General features: G+C 32.0%; 4 protein-coding genes across 4 annotated transcripts; 3 read left to right on the plus strand and 1 right to left on the minus strand.

The window, feature by feature from the left end:
• Positions 1–407: 407 nt before the first annotated feature.
• On the plus strand, positions 408–1,376 carry PFICI_05492 (uncharacterized protein; the record flags this gene model as incomplete). The annotated part of the gene is made up of 1 exon (XM_007834073.1): positions 408–1,376. The coding sequence occupies one exon, from the start codon at positions 408–410 to the stop codon at positions 1,374–1,376; it is 969 nt and encodes a 322-aa protein (XP_007832264.1).
• Positions 1,377–2,626: 1,250 nt separating this feature from the next.
• On the plus strand, positions 2,627–3,096 carry PFICI_05493 (uncharacterized protein; the record flags this gene model as incomplete). The annotated part of the gene is made up of 2 exons (XM_007834074.1): positions 2,627–2,969; positions 3,032–3,096. 2 exons carry the CDS (start codon positions 2,627–2,629, stop codon positions 3,094–3,096), a joined length of 408 nt encoding a protein of 135 aa, XP_007832265.1.
• Positions 3,097–3,954: 858 nt separating this feature from the next.
• PFICI_05494 (uncharacterized protein) lies at positions 3,955–5,886 on the plus strand (the record flags this gene model as incomplete). The annotated part of the gene is made up of 7 exons (XM_007834075.1): positions 3,955–4,029; positions 4,091–4,203; positions 4,282–4,331; positions 4,387–4,446; positions 4,510–4,836; positions 4,887–5,455; positions 5,530–5,886. 7 exons carry the CDS (start codon positions 3,955–3,957, stop codon positions 5,884–5,886), a joined length of 1,551 nt encoding a protein of 516 aa, XP_007832266.1.
• Positions 5,887–5,976: 90 nt separating this feature from the next.
• PFICI_05495 (uncharacterized protein) lies at positions 5,977–6,553 on the minus strand (the record flags this gene model as incomplete). The annotated part of the gene is made up of 2 exons (XM_007834076.1): positions 5,977–6,170; positions 6,229–6,553. 2 exons carry the CDS (start codon positions 6,551–6,553, stop codon positions 5,977–5,979), a joined length of 519 nt encoding a protein of 172 aa, XP_007832267.1.
• Positions 6,554–23,425: the final 16,872 nt, after the last annotated feature.

The raw sequence follows: 23,425 nt of genomic DNA on the forward strand, positions 1-23,425 counted from the left end.
GAAATAAATTAATTGCAAAGCCACCGTCTCCCAGTTCCCTCTCCCTTTTACTCACACTCTTCGTCTTCGCGCACGGACGCTGGTATAGGTCACGACCAATTCCTTGGCACTCTGCGATTGCGCATAAGTAGTGACCTTATTGTCAATGCTGCTCATATATGGAATTTATTATACCTTTTTTTTGGAATCACATCCACTCAACGCCCGCCCTCGTCACTTCTCCCCGCGAGCGGCCGGCCTTGGCGTATGCACCAGCACGACTTGCGCAGACCTCAGCACGGCAAACTGGGAGGACCGCAAGCCGTTGATGTCGATCTTCCCTTTCGTAACCCCGAAACCTCAATGTTGAGCAAATGCGTTCTTAGTAATCGAATCGGCCGAGTTTAGAGCCCCAGCCCGCGGTCAAAATGCAGTATCAGGCAATCATTCACAGTTTCGGAGCGGCCGAGGACGTGGTGGATTTACAACTGGCAGAGCTGCCGGCGCTTGCCCGTGATAAAGTGAGACTACGTATACTCGCTCGACCCATTAACCCCTCGGACATCGTCACAATTTCTGGTGCCTATAGTGGCCGCACAACACTACCATTTGTTCCCGGTTTCGAGGCAGTTGGGGTTGTTGAGGAGTGTGGCGATGACGTCCTTAGTCTGCCGCAAGGAACGAGAGTAGTACCACTGCGTAGTGCTGGAGCATGGCAGCAATTCGTGGACGCGGATCCAGACTGGTGTCTGCACGTGCCAGACAACTTGTCCGACTTTTCTGCCGCAACTAGCTACATCAATCCAATGACGGCGTGGCTGATGCTGCACGACAAGATCGGCGTAAAGCCGGGAATGCGAATCGCAGTCACTGCGGCAGCGTCTTCAATCGGGCTAATGCTTATAGCAATCGCGAATGCGGCAGGCGTTCGACCCGTAGCAATTGTTCGCTCTGAGAGCTCGCGTAATATTCTTCGTGGTCAGCTCGAGGCTGTGATTCTGGCTGTCGATGATGTCGAGTTGGCTTCACGATTAGCGCAGGTCGGTCATCTCGATGCCATTCTCGATTGTGTCGGCGGTGAACAAGCGCTGGTGCTTGGATCAGCTCTTCGAGTTGGTGGTCACTTTGTTCATTATGGGCTACTGTCTGAAAGGACTATTCCAGGGTCATTCTGGATAACGAATCCCCAAGTAAACTTTTCACATTTCCACCTCAGGGAATGGGTTTACTCTCAGGATATCAAAGCTGTGCAGAGTAAATACTCGCTTGTTGCATCGAATATCACCTCTGGGGTTATCAGCACCAGTATTCGCCAAGTCTTTCCGCTGAGGGATATACGGAAGGTGCTGGAAGCTGCAGTTCCTTTCAAGGCTGGTGGCAAGGTTCTTGTTATATAATATCGACTTCACTTGCTCATGGTTTATTGGGATTCACGTAGCTTTGTCATTGTAGATCTGAGTTTATCGCAAAGTCACCACTGGACTGTTACAAACGCTATGGCTTAAGGACAATAGTGATTATATGCCTTTCAGGGTGATGTCACGCCGATCTTCAGATCATGGTTCCGTTTTCGTATTGTTAGCATACTTCAGCTTTCTCCCAGGCCTCTCACGAAGAGTCAAAAGCATTCTAACACAATCCGTTTGGCACCATTGCTGGGGAACTCCAACTCACATCCATCTTGAAATGTCTTACTCTTTGCCTCCTTTTCTGATACCCAAGTCCACTACATGGCCTTTTCATACTTGATTCGACTATTCGCAGATGCACATTGCTTCTTGGAGCATGATTCGTGATGCCATTTCGGGATCATATACACGGGATGTGTCGCAAAGCGATGGTTGTCATTCAGCGCCCAGAAACTTAATTGCCAACGTCCGTATGCCGCACATCTCGAAGGACGGTTGCTTAAGTACCGTGCTATTACGAGGTCATCTTTCCACCTTCAAGGAAAATCCGTTCTGGAAAATCCGGCGCACGGAAAAGTGAAACAAGAAACGCCAATGTCAATACCAAGTCAACTAGTTCCAAATTCTCGCCGCATAGCATAAGGAACTCATCAAAGAGCCGAATCGATGGAAGAATTATTGAACGTGAACTGAATACAGGGTAGAGAAAGGCTTCTCGAAGACCCAAGTCCTTCAAACATGGTAGCCGCTCGGAACCAGCGAGCCTGTCAAATCCTTCCTATAAGATTGCGTTGTTGTTGCAAGGAAAAGTCCCGTCATCATCTTTCGTAGAGTTGGTGTTTCCCAGAGCTGAAAGGCTGATATGCAGTGGTGGTGTTATCCTACCATACAGTGAAACATGTTAACCTTCCGTCTAATCAGGGTTGGTATATCATACAGCTTACATCTTGGCAAGTCAAATACCGAGATGACAAGAACCAATCACGATGCGTCGGATTGTTCATGTCTCAACCTTGATTTCCATGGCCAGTAGTAGTACCATATCCATTCACTCGTTTCTTGATGCCTAGGAGTGTCAAGTGTGTTACCGGTTCAAGACACTCAATATCGCGAGATTAGCTCATAACGTCAAAAAGGTCTATAAAAGGTGAGCCGTTCAGTTCTTTCCGGATACAATAGTTCAAGCATCACTGAAAACTTATACCCAACAGCAAGTTTCCCAACTCCCCGATTTGAACATGAAGTGGACATCTTTTCTTCTCGCGCAGAGTGTTGCCGTCGCCGCACTTACCATATCTGCCAGCATTTCAGTGCCAACAGCTACAATCTCTGAAATCGTTGCTCCAACCCCCACCATTGTGCCCAGCTGCCCTCCTCTCCCGACGCTTCCACTTCCCATCATTCCCAACGATGCCTGTGTCATAGGCTGTGTTGCCGATTTTCTCAAGGCCCTCCAGAAAGCGACCCACCTCGTCTGTCCTGCTATTTATCCGCCTCCACCGTACTGCGTCCGTCCGGTTGAGAGGGCGATTGCCCAGCTGCGACTGTGCCTCATTGGTTGTGGCCGTCCCACACTTCCTCGTGAGCTTTTTCATACTACACTCTCCAAGGAAAATAAAATATGTGGTACTGATCTGTTATAGTGCCGGCTACACCTGATGTTGTCGCCGTCGTCTTTTGCCCACTTGCAGAGTCAGCAACGGCATAATTTAGCTCAATGGTGATTACATATTCGGATTTGTTGTGTAGTAGTCAAGCAAAGGCATTATTCTGATTGCGTTGATTCAAGTCAATCCCTGTTAGATGGTCCTAGTACACATTATCTTGACGAAGTGCCATTTCTCTAATGGCAATTGATGCGTTGTCGGGTTTGGAAGACCAAGGGCACATAGAGATCACACTGGCTTGCTACTATAGTCATCCTATCATTAATGCTACGGATCAGCTAAATTGATTGTTATGGAACAATATTGTAGCATTGTGACTTCATACTTGTCTACGATTAATTCAATGGTGAATCAGTCAATTGTAAGCTTTGGGGAGGCGCCCGATCAATTCGAGACATTTTCTCTTGCTGTATGAGTACAGAAGGTCTGGCTATAAGCAGTGGGCCTGAGCCTCCAATGTCTATCTAGATTGGTGTCACTGAGCCAGTACCAACTGGCTCTGAAACAAATTGGAAGGATTACAATGAGACACAAAAAGAAGAAGAAAATAACCCCCAGCGAGAATTGTGAGTAGTTATCCGAGGGTTTTTAGGAGATAATAGAACCTGAACGAAACGCGATTCAGGTAACAATATCTTTCATTTTTACGCTGCTCAAGCCAGGAATTTGCAGGGGTGCCAGCATGTCGTCAGCCAGTATTGCGGCTGAGGCTATTCGAAATTAGAAGGATTTAAGCCATTTGGTGGGGACTAAGCACTGTGCCGCATGGTTGGCAATCCTTCGGAATAAAAATTGCGCTGGTCTCAAGATTGCTTTCCACCGTTGTTGTAAGCTTTTCTTGGCCCAGGATACTAAAACGAATACTCTTCGAGTATTGACCCAATTTGAAGGACTCGAGTATGGATCTTTTCAACTTTGTTCGCGAGGGTGTCCAATTGTTCGGCGCTCAAGCGCTTGTGGCTACTGTTGTTGCTGTAAGTTTATTTGCTCCGCTCATAAGCATACGACCAGACCTGATTTAATTCTATTATCAAGACCTTGACATATGGTGTCAGCCGCTGTATATACAACGTCTATTTCCATCCGCTTGCGAAATATCCAGGGCCAAAACTCGCAGCCATCACCGATCTGTGGTGGGCCTTTTCTTCGTACGTTTTCTACTGCTCCGCTTAAGACTTGACTCCATTTCCAATGTACTTATCACAGCTGACATGTGGATCTCTAAGTACATCTGGAAGATATCCCTGGATCATTGAAGATGCACTGAAGAAATATGGTTGAAGTCCTGGTTTTGATGCAGTAACTCTGACAGGCGACTAATCGGCACATAGGAGATATTGTCCGTATTGCTCCGAATGAGCTCGTCTTTGTAACTCCTCAAGCTGCAAAAGGTGAGCTAAACGCATGCTCAGCACAATTGGCAATACATTGATTGATTTCAAATGGACAATTAGATATATATCTTGCGCAGGAAAAACACCTCGAACTGTTTGTCCAAGTCGGTTATGATGCAGTCGACACTGGTGATGGGGGCATATCTGGCGAACCCAACCCTTCAAGACATTATGAAATTGCTCGAAGGGTAGCCCCTGCTTTCAGTATGCGAAATTTTAAAGCCAAAGAGCCAATTGTGCATAGGCATATCGATACTTTTGTTCAAAGGATGCTCGAAGTTGGCACCCAAAAACGAGGGGCCGAAATGCAGCAGTGGTCAGATTGGTTGGCATTGGACCTTTCAATGGACATGACGTACAGCGTCAAGATGGATCAGATGCTGAATAGTAGGTGCGCGCAGAACATCCGGGGGCTTCAAGGCACTGATCTGGAACAGTGAGGGATTCGATTCCGCTAAAGTCCACCCTGAAGTTGAATTTCTTCTTGGCTATGAGCCAGATTACGAGAAAATTCCGCATCCTTAGTCCTTTGATGTACCTAACTATACCGCCGTCGATTTGGTTCACGCTCCCGAAACTGATGGCCATGAACTCCGAAAACATCAAGGCGCGCATCGAACTTCGCAACCAGAGGGATCATTCAGGTTCAGATTATTTCGAGCAACTTATTCCCGCCGACAAACCTGTACCTCATGGAAAGAAAGAAATCTATCATCTGGAAAATGTATTGGGACAGCTGCTGATTGCTAGCTGGCAACCTCTAGCCAACCAATTCTATAGTCTCCTTTACTTCCTTCTCGGCGAGCCACAAGCCTATGCAGCGGTGGTAAAGGAAGTGCGGGCGGCATTCTTGAACTACGATGATATCACCTCTGAGAGTACGACCAAGTTGGAGTATCTCAAAAGCTCTACAAATGAGAGCTTTCGCTTGCACCAGGACACAGTCGACGGATTACCTAGGATCAGTCCTGGCGCGATCGTGGATGGCACATACATACCGTCAGGAGTAGGTATTTCGGATGCTGCATAGGCATACGGTCTTGCGGGCTTTTCATCATAGCTAATGTATAACCGAAACAGGTCACATGCCAAATCAGCTATTTCGCAGCTGCAAGGAGCCCGCGATTCTTTGCGGAACCACTCAGATTCTGCCCAGAACGGTGGCTGCCGCGCGGGCACCCGCGATACGATGCACGCTTTGAAAACGACGATTTAAAGGCCTCGAAACCTTTTAGTCAGGGCGTCCGAGGCTGCCCTGGTGGACACATTGCATCGTCTGTCCTTCGACTCTTTGCAGCCAAAGTCCTGTGGCAATTTGACCTAGAATTGGATCCCGGCCAGGATGTATCATTTGAGAGAGATTTCAAATTTCTCGTGTTTTGGGAGAGGCCCCCGTTCTTCATCCGATTCAAATCGGCACAGAAAACATCCATATGAGTCTTGATAGAGCGATTAATCTGATCCGATCTTTGCGACGTTCAATCACACTTCGACTAAAATAGATTCCAGTGACGCGCTTTATCTTGCCTAGAGTTTGGCTTGGTCCGTCATGACATCTCTGAGCAGCTTCAGTGCCTCCACGGCAAATCTCACCATGTTGGCAGTCCTATCATTGCCAAGACCCGTGTTCAACTCCCTCACAAAGGTCCCTTTGTCCGAGTCTACTGCAAGAGCGATATAACCAGGCGTACGATTTGGCGTGTCACCACCAGTCGGGCCAGCTTGAACAGATCAGTCATCGTCGGGGACAATGAGATGAGGTTTGGTACGGATAATTACCTGTGCCACTTTCCGATATTGTGTATGTGCTGCCCAAGTCTTTGCGAACATGCTTTGCCATGCCGCTTACAATATCCGTCGTCGGTCCTTTGTATCCCTTGGTACTCTCCTGGGTCCAGCCTGCGTACGCAATCCGCGACGGCAGTGTATAGAGAGTCAGGCCGCCCTTGTAGTACGCGCTGGCGCCGGCCGCTGTGAGTAGCGAGCTGCTTATCAAGCCACCCGCGGCTGTCTCTGCTACGGAGACCGTCTCATTCCGGGACTTCAAGAGCGACGTCACTTCGTCAAGGATCTCTTGGATCTCTGCAGGGGGAAATACTGACATGACTGCGACTTGCTATGGCAGATGTCGCTGGGCTCGGTAAAGGGAAAAAAGTTGAACTATCAATAGACTAGCTGACCCTGTCAGCCAGATTTTTTTTGCTTACGCAAAAAAAATATTAATAATAGCAAAACCGCGACCGATAGCAAGATCTAGGTATTAAAAAATACCGTAAATAATAATAATACCGTAAATAATAGCAAAATCTAAAATTTTAAAAATACCGTAAATTATAAAAAAACCGCGGTAACGCTAAAATCGTAAATAATATTAAAATAATTAAGCTTAAAAGCACTATAAAAGGTCGCAAATATATAAAATCGCTTTTGCTATTAAAAATCTATATATAGCCGAAAAACCTACGTAATTGCTAAAATTATCGTAATTATTATAATTAACCTTAATTAAAATATTTAATTCCTAATTAAGCCTAATTTTAATTACGTAATTACGCGTAAATTAAATTTATTATAGCTATTTTTATATATTTTTGCGATTAAATACGGCTATTTAGGCGTATATACGCTTTTAGGCGCAATTTTAACGCTAATAACCGCATTATATAATGCTATTATATTTATAACGATTATAGCTTTTTTATTTTATAAATATTACCGATTTATATTAACGCTATATTCGGCTTTTAAAATTAATTTTACGTCGATTATAATTTTTTTATATTTTTTACGATAAAATAACGTTAAATAAAGCTATATATAATAGTAAATTAAATATAATTAATTTATATTAACGGCTTTAAATTCCCTAAATTCCTATTACGTTTTTTTTAATTATTTCCGGCACTAAAAAATATAAAATTAATATTAACGATATTTTATATAATTTTTATATATTATTATTTTTTTTAGCCGTATTTCCGGATTATTTTAATTATATTTAACGACAATTAACGCTTTTCGGGCGCTTTTAATACCTTTTTACGCCGATTAATTATAGCTTTTAAAAAAACTAAAGCCTAAATTAAAAAAAAACTTAAATAATTTTATAATAAAACCTCGGCTTTAAACGAAAAAACCCGAATAATATAGATTTTAGCTAAAAATTATAAATAAAATTATAAAAGCGAAAAAGCTAAAAAATAAACTGCCGAATCCCGTGCTAAAGCCGCAAAAATTCGTATTTACGATTTTAAAACGTTAAAAAAGGCATAAAAGCCTTTTCCGATTTTTTCCGTAACCGAAAAGGCTTTTTCGACCCCGGTTAAGCGTAAATTTAAAGCTATCGATATAAGCGCTATTATTATATTTATTAAAAACTTACGAAATAATAAGCAATTTTTATTTTTTTATAACGCCGAAAAAATCGGAAAAATTACGATTAACGCTAAAATAAAAAAAAATTTTATTTTTATTTTTTATAATAGCTATAAAGGCCCGAAAATCCCTAAATAAAATAATTTAACCGTATTCGCCTTTTTTAAAATTTTTAATAATATATTTAAATTTATTAAAATAATCGGCAAATTTTAGGTATATAATAAATTTGCTAATTCCGGAAAATATTAAAAATTATTAAAAATATATTAACGATAATTTACGGTAACGTTAAAATAAAATTTCGCTTTAAAATATATTTTAAATTTATCCTAATAATAATCGTATTAATATTAATATTTAGCTAAATTTTAATTTAAAATAAATTTTTAACCGTTTTTAACCGTTTTTAACCCCGAAAAATAACGAATAATATTAATTATAAAAAAAATAATAGCGTTAATACTATTAATATCGAAACCGGTTTAATAATTATTTTCGGCGTTTTTTTAGCTAAATCGGAGGCTTACGAGCGTTATACGAAGCGTAATAGCTTTTTTTAATTTTATACGGTTATAAAAAAAATCGGAAATAAAATTTATAATAATTATTATTATAATAATTAAAAAAATAATATTTTTACCGCTTTAATAAATATACGAAAATAATTTTTTAATAATTTCCGACCGCTAATTTACCCAAAAAATTTTATTAAGCGCAGCTCGAAAAAGGCCTTTAAAAAAAAAGGACTTTTAAGCGTTTTTCGGCATTTTTTAACCTTATACGACCGGTAATTTTAACCTAAATAATATTTTATAATTATATATTAACTAAAATTATTAAAAAACTAATAAAAATTTATAACCTTTTTCGATTATATTCGGCTTTTTCCGATTATTTCCGGCGTCGATAATTTATTTTTAAAGCAAATTATATTATAAAATTTTTCGCATATTTTTATATTTTTTTTATTATATATTTCCGGCTTTATTCGACGATAATCGGTATTTTTTAATTATTTTTATAACCGTTTATATATTTTTTAAAATAAATTAAATTATAAACTTTTTAATATTTATATTTTTAGCGTTTAATATTATATAACGTTTTTCGGAAATTTCCGATTTTAATCAGGCGAAAATAAATATTTTTTAGCGGTAATAATATTTATAAAGCCGGCGTATATATTTTAAATAATTTTATAAAAATTATAAATTTAACCTTTTTAGCCCAAAAATTTATTTTTATAACCGATTTTATTTTTTTAAAAATTAATTATTTTTATTAAATATATAAATTAAAATTTATTATAAATAATAAATTTTAAAATTCCCCAAATACGCTAAAATTAATTTATATAATTTAAATATTTAGCTATACTTTTTTTTTTATAAATATTAATATTTTTAAATAAATAATATTATTTATAACGGTAATTTTTTCGTTTAATAAAATTTTTAATTTCCCGATATTTGTTAATTAGGATATTATTATATAAAATTAGCCGTATATAAAAATTTACGTTTATAAATTAATACCTATTATATTAAAAAATTACCTTTAAAATTTATTAATAATTATAAAAAAACTAAATTATATTAGAAATTATTTACGGGACTATAAAAACGGCTAATCGTTTTTATTTTAATTTAGCTATAAACGTAAAATCGGCTTTATTTATTTATAAAACCTACCGCCGAATATTTTAGCTTTAATAATATATTAATAAAGCTTAATAATAGTAAAACGGGTATTATTATATATTTCCGTATTTAGGGAAAAATTGCGTAATAGTATAATAAAAACTTTTATTTTAAGCCGTAATTTAGCCGGAGGCATTTTAAAAAATTTTAATAAATTAAAATATTTTGTAAAAGGCAATTCGATATTAAAAAGGCTATTAGGCAAAAATTCGTTTTTTAAATTATATTTTTTAATAGCCCCGGGTATACGATTTAAAAAAACCTCGTTTATATTATTTATTTAAATATTATAAACGCAAAAAATCGCTTTATAAGCGAAAATATTTAGCTGCGTTACGGCGCTAATTAACGTCGGGCGCAAATAAATATAATTAAATAAATCGTTTTAACGCCGGAAAACCCTAATAAAGTTTAATAAACGGATAAAACCGTTTATACGTAAATAATAAAAAAAAAATCTAATTATTAGGTATACGTTATATTTTCGGGTTTTATTTATAATAAACGTATATTTTCCGTTAAAAATAGCTTTCGTATTTAGGCTTAAATATTCGATTTTTATAAATAGGTTTTAATTATTTAAGCGCGGCTATTTTTATATATTATAAGCAGGATTTAGGCAAAATCGCTATTTAATAAAGTTAATATATCCCCGAAAAAATAATTTACGCTTTATATATCGCGTAAAATTTTATTAACGGCATTAAAATAATATTTATTTTATATAATTATTTTATTTTAAATAATAAAAGCTATTTTTTAAAAAAGCTAAGCTTTATTTATTTTTCGCAAAATAATATAAATAAAATCCGAATAAAATCAAATAAAAATTTTAAATTTTAAATAAATAATTTTACCTTTTAGTAATAATAGCGCGGTAATACCGGATAATACTATATAAAAAATTATATTATTAAAAAAACGGTAATAATAGCAAAACGTTTAATATAAAAAAATCTTTTTTATTTTAGCCGGTTTTTATAAATAAAAATATACGCTAAACGGATTTATTAAAATAGCCTTTATAATATAATTAAACGCTTTTTATTATTTATTATTAAATTAAGCTAAATTTAAAGCAAAATTCGTTTTTTATAGGCCCGATTATAATCGAATTCCGTTAATAAAAAATAATTATTAATTATAAATCCTTAATCGAATACCGCCAAAAACAGCCTAATAAATTTTTACGGCACGCTTAAAAAAATTAATAATATATAAAATAAAAATTATAATTTAAATAAAAGCTTTTAATAATAGCCGGCTAACCGCTTAAACGATCGATTTATTTAAAAAAATTATTATATAAATATTTATAAAATTTTTTTTAAATATATAAAAAATTATCGATTTTTTAAATTAATAAAGCGTAATAAAAAATATCCTTTATTTATTTTCTGTTTAAAAAATTTTTTAATTTTTTAAAAAAATATTCTTAATACCGGTCGTCCTTAATTAATTTTTTCGCTTTATAGGTTTTTTTAAATATAATATACCGTTCGCCGTCGAAAAAATATTAAATTATTAAAATTTTTCGCGCCGGAAATAATAATAAATAATAGGTATAATTAAAATTTTTTACCGGCCTAAAAATTAACCTATTATATCTTTTTAATTGCGTTATAGCTTTTATTTTTCCGTTTAACCTAAAACGAATCCGAATTATTTTATTTATATATTAAAAAAAAATTTAAATAAAATATATTACGGAATTTTATAAAGCTTCGATAAAAATTTATTTAAGCTATTAGCTTTATCCGGCTATTATTAATTTTTTTTAAACCGTAGCCTTACCCGATTTAGGCTTAAACGTTAATTTATCCTAATTAAATAAATAAATATTAAGCGATTTAACGGCTAAAAATAAATTATATATAAAAAATTTTAATAAACGCTAATAAGCTTTATATAGCCTAATATACCTATTAAAAATATAATTTGCGATTTTATTTTTCGCTTATAAATTTTCGCTAAGCTTTATTATAACCTAATCGGATTTTTTATATATATATTTATATATATATTTTACGGCTTTTATAATAATATATATTTTAATATTAATATACGCTTAATATTTTCGGCTTAAATACGGGTTATAAAACATTATTTAATAATTATTAACGCTTTTTAAGCTTTTTATATTATTATTTAAGCTTAAAATATTTTTTATAAAGCGTTGCCGGTATATAAAATAGCTATTTTCGCAAATTACGGTTTCCGAAAAATAAGCTTTTAAAATTTTTTTAAAATATTTATTATTTATTATATACGGAAAGGTATAAACGACGGTATTTAAATTTTTATGCTTTTTAGCAAAATAAAAACCGTAAATTATAAATTTAAAAATAATTTTGCGGAAAGCGCCGTTAAAATTAATATTAAAACCGGGAATTTTTATTCGAATTATTTTATCGATATTTACGGGATTTAATAGCCGATCGCAATTTATAAGCTTTAAAAAAACTAATAAATATATATAAAATAAATTATGCTTTTAATATTCGATAATTTATATATATTTAGCGTATTTATTAAAATAATTTAGCTTAATAATATTTTATAGTAATTTTTTACGCTTTAAATCGAAAACGCAAACGCTAATATCCGGTCGATCGTTAATAGTTTATTTTAAAAGCAACTTACGCTTTATTTTTAGCTAATTTAAATTAGCGGTAAAAATAATAAAAAACGTAAGCTTATTTAAATAGCGCGCTATAAATATAAAATCCTAATAATAGCGGTATATATTATATAAATTTTTGATATAAAATACGGGTAAATAAATGCTTTTAATGCCTAAATTACCTAAATTAAAATAATTAAACGCGAAAATATTTTTAAAGCTATTACGGAAATTAATACGGATTTTATCCTAATTATTTTTAATATATTAAAAAGCGTTTTGTTCCGTAATAACCTAAATATTAACGATAAATTACTAAAATAGCCTTTCGAATATAAATAAAACCGATTAGCCGTTTTTCCAATAATAAAAATAATATTAAAATTATTTTTATATAATTATTATATTTTTTATTTTTTTTAACGGCTTACGTTTATTTAAGCCTATTTCGAACCTTTTATTTTTATCCGGCTATATTAGGATATATATAAACGGCATATATAACGGGTATTTTATAAAAATCTTTTTTAACGCAAATTTTTTAGGGTTACGCTCCGCTAAAATTATTTTACGCTAGCGTTCGGGCTCGGCATAATCCGGAAAAAGGCTAATAATATCGTTAGCGATTAGAAGGTTTTCCCGCCGGCAATTTACGCTTTTTTTTAATATTAAACGAAAATTAAAATTTAAAATAACCTATAAGGCTTTATTATTTAAATTTTAACGGCGTTATTCGACGATTATTTAGGCAAAACGCTTTTAAATAATCGCGTAAATTTTTATATACGGATTATAATAATAAAAATAATTTAATAATTAGGCTATTATATTTAAATTAAAATTATCGTTTAGGCTTATTCGCACCGATACGGCTTTTTTCGGATTTAAAAAATATAATTATTAATACGTCGGCTTAAACCTAGCCTATAGCTATAAAAATCCGGTTTTATAATAAAAAGCATTTTATATATAATAATAACTAAAGCTATTATTACTAAATCGGGGTATTTTAAATTTAAATAATACCGGAAATTATATAAATATAAACGAATAAGCGGCATTATATTATCGCAAAATATTATAAAACGCCTTATTATAGGCGTTACGCCCGGAAAATAGCGCTTAAAAAAAACCAGGCGGTTTTAAAAACGGCTAAAAAATAATTCGGCCGTTATTATAATATTTATTAAATTTAAAGCTTTCGCTATATTTAGCCTTAATAGCTTTATTTTTTTAATAAAAAGCGTTATAATAATTATATTAATACGTTATAGCGCTAATATTATTATTAAAAACCATAAACGGATTATTAATAAAAAGCTATATAATATATTTAACCGTTAGGTTTAAGCGCCGGGGCGCAAATATTAAGCTAAAATTTTATTTATAAAAAGCTATATTAGCCTCGATATATACCTTTTAATCGGTATCGGGTTTATTTAAGCCTATAAATAAAAAATTAAATAATTTTAGGTTATATTTATTTTTTAGCGTAACCGGGCCTTATTTATCCGGGCTTTCGTTAATAATAAAGTTTTATATAATAAAAAGTATCCGCCGGATTTATTTAAAAGGTTTTAAAATTAAAAAATCGCGGAAAAAAATTAATTAAAAAATAAAACGCCGCTTATTATTAAATAAGCTATAATAGCTAATGCTTTTTTTATAATTTTTATATAAATTACCTTTTATATTAAATTTAATTTTTTCAAAAAATCGATCGCAACCGTAATAGCTATATATACGCTATTTACGCGTTAGCTTTAACGGAGTTATAGCATTAATAAATAAATATAAATATTAAAAAAAATTTATAATAATTATAAATTTATAAATTTTACGGAAAAAGCGCGTACGCGATTAAACGCGTTATATTAAGCTAAATATAATATAAAAAAGCTATTTATAAATTAATATAATATTGCACGGATGTTAATACAGCATCGTATAATGCATAAAATTAGCTTTATAACGCATATTATATCGTTATAATAGCTATAAAACCTATCGAGATATCGTTAAATAACGATATATGGGAAATTAGTGGAACTTACCCTGTACTGACTTATAGTTAGTATAGCACTATTTATAGCCATTATTTATAGTGCTGTATAGTTAATAAATCATTGTAGTTGACTGTTATAGCCACTATGGCCATTGGAACCCACTGGAATCCAGTGGAACGTTCCATTGGATCAAGCCCCACTAAGTGTGGCTAGTGCATCTGGCTATAATGGTCCTAGGGTTACAGGGTAACCCATACTATAGAAATCTATAGATTTCGATAGTTTTTTCGATTATAAATTAACCTTATTACTAATTAACTTAATTATAAATTTAGTTTATTAGTAATATATTTTAGAATATTTTTATTAGTTAATTTTATAGGTATAAAAAATAATTATTCCTTTATAATTAATTATTCTTTCCTTAAGCTTTAATAAATTAGTTATATAGCCTTATAACTACCTTTTACGGCCTGATTTTACGAATTATATAAACGCTTCCCTGTGCCTAAATTTATAATCCACTAATTATACCTTAAAACAGGTTATAAGCCCGGTCCGGTATAATATCGATTATATTTAAATACCGGACTTAAATCATATCGAAAACTATAGCCGCTCTCCTAAACGAGTTGATTTAACGTAAACTCTGGAATTCCGTTATAATAACCGATTTTATAAGCTTTATTTTAAGCTTATATAGCCGTAACTATATCGAAAACTATAATTAAATGGCTATTTATAGTGATTTTACCCGTTACAGCCATATAACGGCTATAAAATCACTTATAACTAATCCCTATTATAGTAGCCGATCTGCTATAGCACCCTATAGCATCTGCTATATCATATTATAGCACCTAGATCCCCTTATACACTTTATTAATAAAATAAAAGAATTAATTTCTTTTATTTTCATTTTTTTAACGATTCCTTTACCGTTTTTAACGATAATTATACCGTTATAACGGCAAAAATTCGGCAAAATGGATAACTTTATCCGTATTATTACCGGATGCCAAATGCCGGAAAAACAAAAACTTTCCGGATCCGGAAACTGGAATACGTGGAAATCTACGTTATAATTATATTTTAAATTGCTAGGAATCGATCGGTTTTTTAAAACTACCGATATATATAACGGCATAACCGATATTTAGAAAGCCTAAGCATTACTTTTAATTCGTCAAAATTTAATAATAGAATCATTAAATTTAATATTCGATAAAATAAATCCATATAAAGCCTTATCGACTTTATAATTAGCCTATCAAGGCACCGGACCCGTATTACGTCAGCAATTATATTTCGAATTTTATATTATTAAATTCGAAAATTATAATTCGTTAAACGAGTTTATATCTATTTTTAAAGGATATATTTTAAAGCTTTTAAGCGTTAGGGCTAAAATCAATAATATCGATTAAAAACGATTTTTATTATAGCCCTCCAATTAGCTTACCCTATATGGGCTAACCGTTAACATAATGCTTTACGGTTTATAAATCCACCTACCTTCGAAGGGTTAATTACGGATATTTTGGATAAAAACCGACGGAATCCGGATACGGCTATGGGAAATTCTTATTATACGGATAATAAAAAATCCCGGTTCCCCCGATCCAATCAGAATCAATAAGGAACCCAAAGCGGAAATAGGAAGAATTCGAATAAATCGAATAAAGGGAAGAAATCGAATAATTCGAATAATTCCAATAATTCGAATAATTCGAATAAGTCGAATAACTCAAATTCGACCACATCTACCACAAACCAGAAATCTAAAAAACGGGGAAATTTACCCCGTAATAAAGATTCGGACGAAGACGAATCGTTCCATATTTTTTCGAATATTTCGAATAATTTAAAAAAAAAAAATTAACCACCCTCCCTAAAGACTAGTGGTTATACGATATAAATTCTTTAAAATATATATCGAATAATAAGAATTTATTCGATAATTTTACTATAAAATCGGATTTTTCACCGATTATTACAGGTGGTAAAAAAGTATTTCCAAAAAAAATTAGAAATATTACGCTTTTTTTCGAAATTAACCGGGAAATATATAAAATAACGTTATTAAACGTGCTTTATATACCGGAATTTCCGCTAAATATTATATCCGGCCAATTACATTACTAAAAAAGCGGTATTATAAATAGGAATAAATTATATAATTTTAAAAACAGGCTTTTTACCACGTTAAATTAAAAAAAACGTAGATTTTTCCTATACCTAGCTAATAAATCAAAGCCTAATATAGTATATTTAGTTATAAATCCACTAAAAATAATAAAAAAAGCCCGTATAATCGGTTTAAATTACCCGGAACCGAATTCGGATATAAAATTTAATAAAACCACGGATTTCGAGAAAATCGAATTAATTTTTAATTATTCGAATTTCTTTATAATTACGGAAAAATAGCATAAATAATTTAGCCACCTTAGCTACGATATTTTAGCTAAAACAGCTAAAATAATTATGGGGATTCCTAAAAAAAAATTAAAAAAAAGGATTTAAATTACGAATCTTATATTTCGGGAAAATTCACCCGAAACCAACCCTATATAAATCCGAATAAAGCTAATAAACCGTTATATCGTATTTATATTAATACGGTTTATATTACCCTTTTTAGCTATTCCGGTTATAAATATATAATTAGTTTTACGGATAATAAAACCGGATTTCGGGAAATTAAATTTTTTAAAAAAAAATCCGATATATTCGATATCGTAATAAATAAAATTAAATATTATAAAACCTAATTCGGAAAATATCTAAATATTATTCGCATAAATAACGGCAAAGAGTTTTCCCCGGTTAAATTAGAAAATTATTTAACCGAAAAAAGGATTATTTTCGAACCTATAACTCTTTATATACTAAAATAAAACGGTATAACCAAACGTACGAACCGGATTATTATCGAAAAAACTAAAACGGTTTTTATCGATTTATAACTCCCGAAAAACCTTTAGGAATTCGTTACAAAAGCAGTAATTTATTTAATAAATTTTATTGCTACGGCATCCGGTCTACTTACCCTTTATTAAGAATTTTACGATTATTTTTAGCCAGAAAAGGATAATACGCCTAATTTATCCTAAATCCATACCTTAGGAATACCGGTTTTAGTTTATAAACCGAAAGAAATCCGTAAAAACTCCGATAAATTCGGAGTTACTACCGAAAACAGGAAAATAATTGGATATAACGGTAATAAAATCTATTATATATATCTTCCCGATCGACTATATAAGTTATAGATTATACGGACCTCCTATATTCGATTATTACCTAAAAATCGAAAAAAAAGGAGAAATTACCAGATTCGGAATTACCGGATTCGGAATTACCGGATCAGGAAATAACACCGGATAAAAGTTCCACCGACGGTGAATTTATCCAATTATAAGTCCCGGAAACGGTAGATCCATAAAATCCACTAAATCCAACTCCCGGAAACGATCGAATTCTTCGATTTATTACGAATAAATCCATAATTAACGATCGACCGGATTTACCCGAAAACGAATCTAATATAAATAATAGATCTAATATAAATTCCGAATTTATAAATATCGATAATACCTTTTCGATTATTCCGAATAAATCGAATATTAAAGTAATTTTTCCGAAATTTACGGATTCCGAACGAAATAAATTCGTTAAATACGACGAATTATTCGCCGATATTTCGTATTATTTAATTATTAAAAATTTAGGCTATACGGAACCAAAAACCATAAAATAAGCATTAAAAAGCCCTAAAAAAAATAAATCCAGGCTATATACGCTAAATTACGGCAATTAATTTAAAAAAGGACTTTTTAAACCATCGATCGAAATAAAGTCCAAAAAGCCGGTAAAATCCTATTATCCGTAAAATAGGTATTTAAAAGGAAAACCGATAAAAACGGAAATATCGATAAATATAAAGCTAAACTAATTATACGTAAATTCGAATAACGATATAAAATCGATTATTTCGAAACGTTTGCTACGGAAATAAAATCCACTACCTAAAGGCTTTTATTAGCTTTAGCAGCCTATTACGATTAGGAAATCGAATAAATCGATATAATCGGTGCCTTCCTAAACGGGGAATTATACGAAAAAATATATATTACCCCTATAAACGGATTATCCGAATTTTTATCTAAAAACCCGGATTTAAATAATTTCGGATAAAAAATTAACGAAAAAAACTCCCAAATAATCCAGCTCAAAAAAGCCTTATACGGTTTTAAACAAAATCCACGCTAATAATAAATTACGCTAAAAAACAGCCTAAAAAAGCTTGGATTTAATCTATTTATTTTAGACAAATCAGCTTATTATAATAAAAAATCCAATATTTTTATTATAACTTACGTAAATAATTTCCTAATTTTTGGTCCTAATTTACGTAAAATCAACCAATTAAAACAAAATATTTCGAAAAAATTCGAAATAAAAAATCTAAAACCAATCTCTTATTTTCTCGGTATACAAATTAAAAAAAATCGAAAAAATAAAACAATTCGTATAAACCAAGCAACTTACTTTAAAAAATTACTAGAAATCAACGGATTTTCCGATATAAAACCGGCTAATATACCACTTAGCCTTAGATTCCTAAAATTATTATATACGGCAAAAAAAAGCAACAAAAAACCGGCTTTAAAGGAATTTATCCACTTATATTAGCATTTATTAAATAAATTAATATACGCTATAATCCAAACCAGGCTTAACCTAGCTTACCCTATAATATATTTAGCCAAATATATATAAAACCTATCGAAAACCATAATAAAAAGGGTAAAAAGGATATTTAATTATTTAAAATCCTATTACCACCTTGGAATTACCTTTAACGGAAAAATAAAACCCGGATTAATAGGTTATTCCGATGCCGATTTTACTAGTAATTACGAAACCCGTAAATCAACGTCCGGTTATTTATTTGCTTTAAATAACGGGCCAATAAATTAAAAATCGAAACAACAATCTACGATTTCTTTATTAACCACCAAAGCCGAATTTAACGGATTAAAGCAGGCTACCCGTAAAGCAATATAGCTAAAAAATCTCCTTACGGAAATCGGAATTAATACAAATACCGTATTAATTAAAAAAAATAATACGGAAGCCATAAATTTAGCATATAATCCGGAATATTATAACGACTATACTACGGGTTTTTAGAATAAACCTGAGTATAAGGGGTATTGGGGTTTATGCTAATAGGGAACGTTAGACAAGATACTAAGCTAAGCAAAAAATAATAAGGATGATCTTAAACTAATATTACAAATATAGTCGTTAAAGCGTATTAAATGCTTCACCTATAGGTAAAATAGATGCTTAGATTGATTACTAAGGTAATAATTATCTATATAGGAAATCCTTCTATAATATATATCCATTTATTCCCTTACTGATATTCCTGGGTCACCATCGTGGTAGTAATACTTACGTCTGGCTTACTAATCCTATTATGAGTTTTACCTTTGGATTACTAATCTAGTAGTAAACCTGTTAATAGCCGTTAATAGCTGGCAAAGGTGCTGGCCTGGTCTTTGTCTGGAATATTGCGGACTTCGGTCCTAAGCCCCGCATATTGTTTTTTTAAGCGCTAATATCCTTTATCTGCCGTATGCGAGGGTGCATGTTTATAACAAATATCACCAACGTACTAAATATACTACTATACGGTATTTTTATATACGGCAAAAAATTAAAAATAAAAATATTCGAATCGAATATATTTTAACCAACGATATACCAACAAACGGCCTTACAAAGCCACTTCCCAAAAATAAATTTCAGAAATTTATTAAATTATTAAACTTAACCGATACTATTTAACAAAGGGAATATTACACGGATATTAATATAACATCGTATAATATATAAAATTAGCTTTATAACGCATATTATATCGTTATAATAGCTATAAAACCTATCGAAATATCGTTAAATAACGATATATAGGAAATCAATAAAACTTACCCTATACTGACTTATAGTTAATACAGCACCATTTATAGCCACTATTCACAATGCTATATAGTTAACAAGTCATTATAATTGACTATTGTGGCCATTATAGCTACTGGAACCCACTGGAATCCAGTGGAACGTTCCACTGGATCAAGCCCCACTAAATGTGGCTAATGCACCTGGCCATAATAGTCCCAGGGTTACAAGGTAACCCACACTATAAAAATCTATAAATTTCGATGGTTTCTTCGATTATAAATTAACCTTATTACTAATTAATTTAATTATAAATCTAGTTTATTAGTAATATATTCCAGAATATTTTTATTAGTTGATTTTATAGGTATAAAAGGTAGTTATTCCTTTGTAGTTAGTTATTTTTTTTTTAAGCTTTAATAAATTAGTTATATAGCCCTATAACTACCCTCCACGGCCTGATTCTACGAATCATATGAACGCTTCCCTGTGCTTAAGTTTATGATCCACTAATCATACCTTAGAATATATAATTTTATCGGTATATAAACCGGTAATTAATATAAATAAAATATAATATTAATCGTATAATATATTAATATAAATAAAAATAAACGCTAAATATAAATAAAAATAGCAAAACGTCGATTAATAAAAAAAACCTAAATTTAGTTTATTCGTTTATATATTTTCGCTAAATCGAAAAAAATAAATTATTTCGCTAATTTTTTAAAGCGTTTTAGGCTATTAATAAATATAAAAGCTTCCGAATTATCGCTATTATCGTCTTTCGCTTTCGCGGCCGTACGCTTACGGGTTATACGAAAATTTAAAAGCGCGGTTTTAGGCGTTAATATTAATTTATTTTTAGCAAATTTTATTTACTTATATAACGGCGTAATTACCTTTATTAACGCCGAACCCGTAAAAGCGCGATCCGTAGCGGATTATTGCGTAATATAACGCTTAACCTCGTTTAAAACCTGCCGTTTTACGTTAAAATTATATTTTTTTTATTTTATTTATTTTAGCTTTAATATTTTTTTAAATATTACGCAGGCGGCCCGACCCGGTTTTATCCGGGCCCGAAAAAAATTAAGCTTTATTTTTTGCTTTTTTTATAAAAAATAGCTTTTCGAGCTCGTATACCGTTAATAAAATAAATTTAATATTATTAACTTTAATTTAATTAGCGTTATCGTTTTTAAAATTTATAATTATATTTTATATTCGAATATATTTATTAATATCGGATTAAAATTATTTATTCCGTTTAGCCTTGATTATAGCCGTTTTATTTTTAGTTAAAAATACGTTAAATAAAAGGTATATAAATAATTTAATAGCCGATTTATTCCCCGTTAAATTAATAATAAGTATAATAAACTTAATTTATAAAATAACCGCCCGAAAAACCGTTATATCGTTTAAAAAAAGTTTATTAAAAAAAAAATATTTTAAATAATAATAGCTATTAAAATATATTTATATAATTTCGTATATATTTATTATTTAATAATATTTTTTAAGATTTTACGCTTAAAAATATAGCTTTTATATAACCCGTAATAAAAAACGTTTTTAATTATTTTTCGCCTTAATATCCGGCTAATAGGCTTTATTCGGATTCGTATAATATATAAAATATTATAAAATTCGCTTAAAAATAAATACCGGGAAGCTTTAAACGTTTTTTTTAATTTTATATCGCCCGTAAACTAAATTTATACCTAAATAAAAAAAAATAATTTTTTTTAGGCACGGCTTTTAAGCGACTTTTTTACGGTAAAATAAAATATAAAAAATAACGCTAAAAGGTAATTTAAAATTTTTAATTTTATTTTATATATATAAAAAAATAATAATAAGCATAAATAGCCTTTTTTTACGTATATTTTAGGGCTTAAACGTATAATTTAAATTTTATAATTATAAATTAAACGTTAGCACCGATTTAAGGAAATCGGCAAAAAGCATATTTTAATAATAGTATATAAGCAAAAAGGATAAGCATCGTTATCGTAAAAAAAAAAATAAGGTAGGTAGGGAACGTATAGCGCAAAAAAATATAAAAAAAAAAGGAAAAAGGTTTATAAAAAAAAAATACGAAAACTAAAAAAATAAATAAAAGCCTTCCTAATTCGCCTAAAAATAAATTTTAATTTTATTTAAATTAAATTTAAATCGTAAAATAATATAGCTTTACGAATAATTACTAAAAATTACCGTAAAAATACACTTATTAATAAATATAAACTAAATATAATAAACGGCACGTTTTACGGCTAAAAAAATTACGCTTTAGGACTAAAAATAGCGTAAAAATAGGTTAAAAAAATACGCTTTTACAGCGCTATAAAAGTATTAAATTAATACCGAAAAATATAAATTTAATACGGATTAATAAATAATAGCGGAAAGCATTATTTTATTTAATGCATTTAAATTTAAAACTGCTTTAAAAGCGTAAAAAAAATTTAAAACCGCAAAAAGCAAAACGATTAGGCCCGATTTTACTTAAATATAGCCGTATAATTAGTTAATAACGCTACGCCAAGAAATATAGCCGTACACCTGGAAAACTATAGAGTATAATGCATATATTGAACTGCCATGTTACTCTAGAGCCTAGACCTGTAGGTTGTAATTCTTAGCGACCGGCTGCCTCGGAGGTGGCGTGCGTGGGGGCGGGCGCGGGGCGTTTCTGTGGACCGTCAACACTATGTGCGCCTCCCACTTACCGGTGCAGGTGTCTAGAGCCCCATGTACGTGCCAATGGTAATCTTGAATTGGCCTTCATTTTCCATCGATATCCACGTGGATCGCGATGCTCGCATTATTTTAATGGCAAGTATCAAATTTCCATTGTCTTTTTTGCATATCTGCACAACAAAACCCTATTTTGAGGCTCTCTGTCAATGAAATCAGGGAAGATAAGCGATAGTCCATCACCTTCCGTATCTGGTGACCTGGTCGGCTGCTATGCAGCCAGCATGGAATCCGAGATCTAATTCAAGGTCTGATTGCAGAATCGTCGGTGACTAGACCGATTGGCTACCAGGAGGACAAGCCGAACTCGGTCGTCTTTCCAAGGCCTCGGGGCGCTCATGCAACCTCATCGCGTGCTCACCTGGGCAAGAAAAAATATGGCCAAATATCGGCGCGCGTCCCAATTCGGCTCTGCCTTGGCAGGAACGCGAGTCTCTCCGGATTCAGGTACTCAGTTTGTACAAATCCCAGCTTAGTCACGGAACAAGATCACGGCTCGTCAGCTTACAGAACTAAATGCATTTCGA

Source organism: Pestalotiopsis fici, assembly GCF_000516985.1.
Source record: "Pestalotiopsis fici W106-1 unplaced genomic scaffold PFICI_Scf_3, whole genome shotgun sequence".
Taxonomy (NCBI): Eukaryota; Fungi; Ascomycota; class Sordariomycetes; order Amphisphaeriales; family Sporocadaceae; genus Pestalotiopsis; species Pestalotiopsis fici.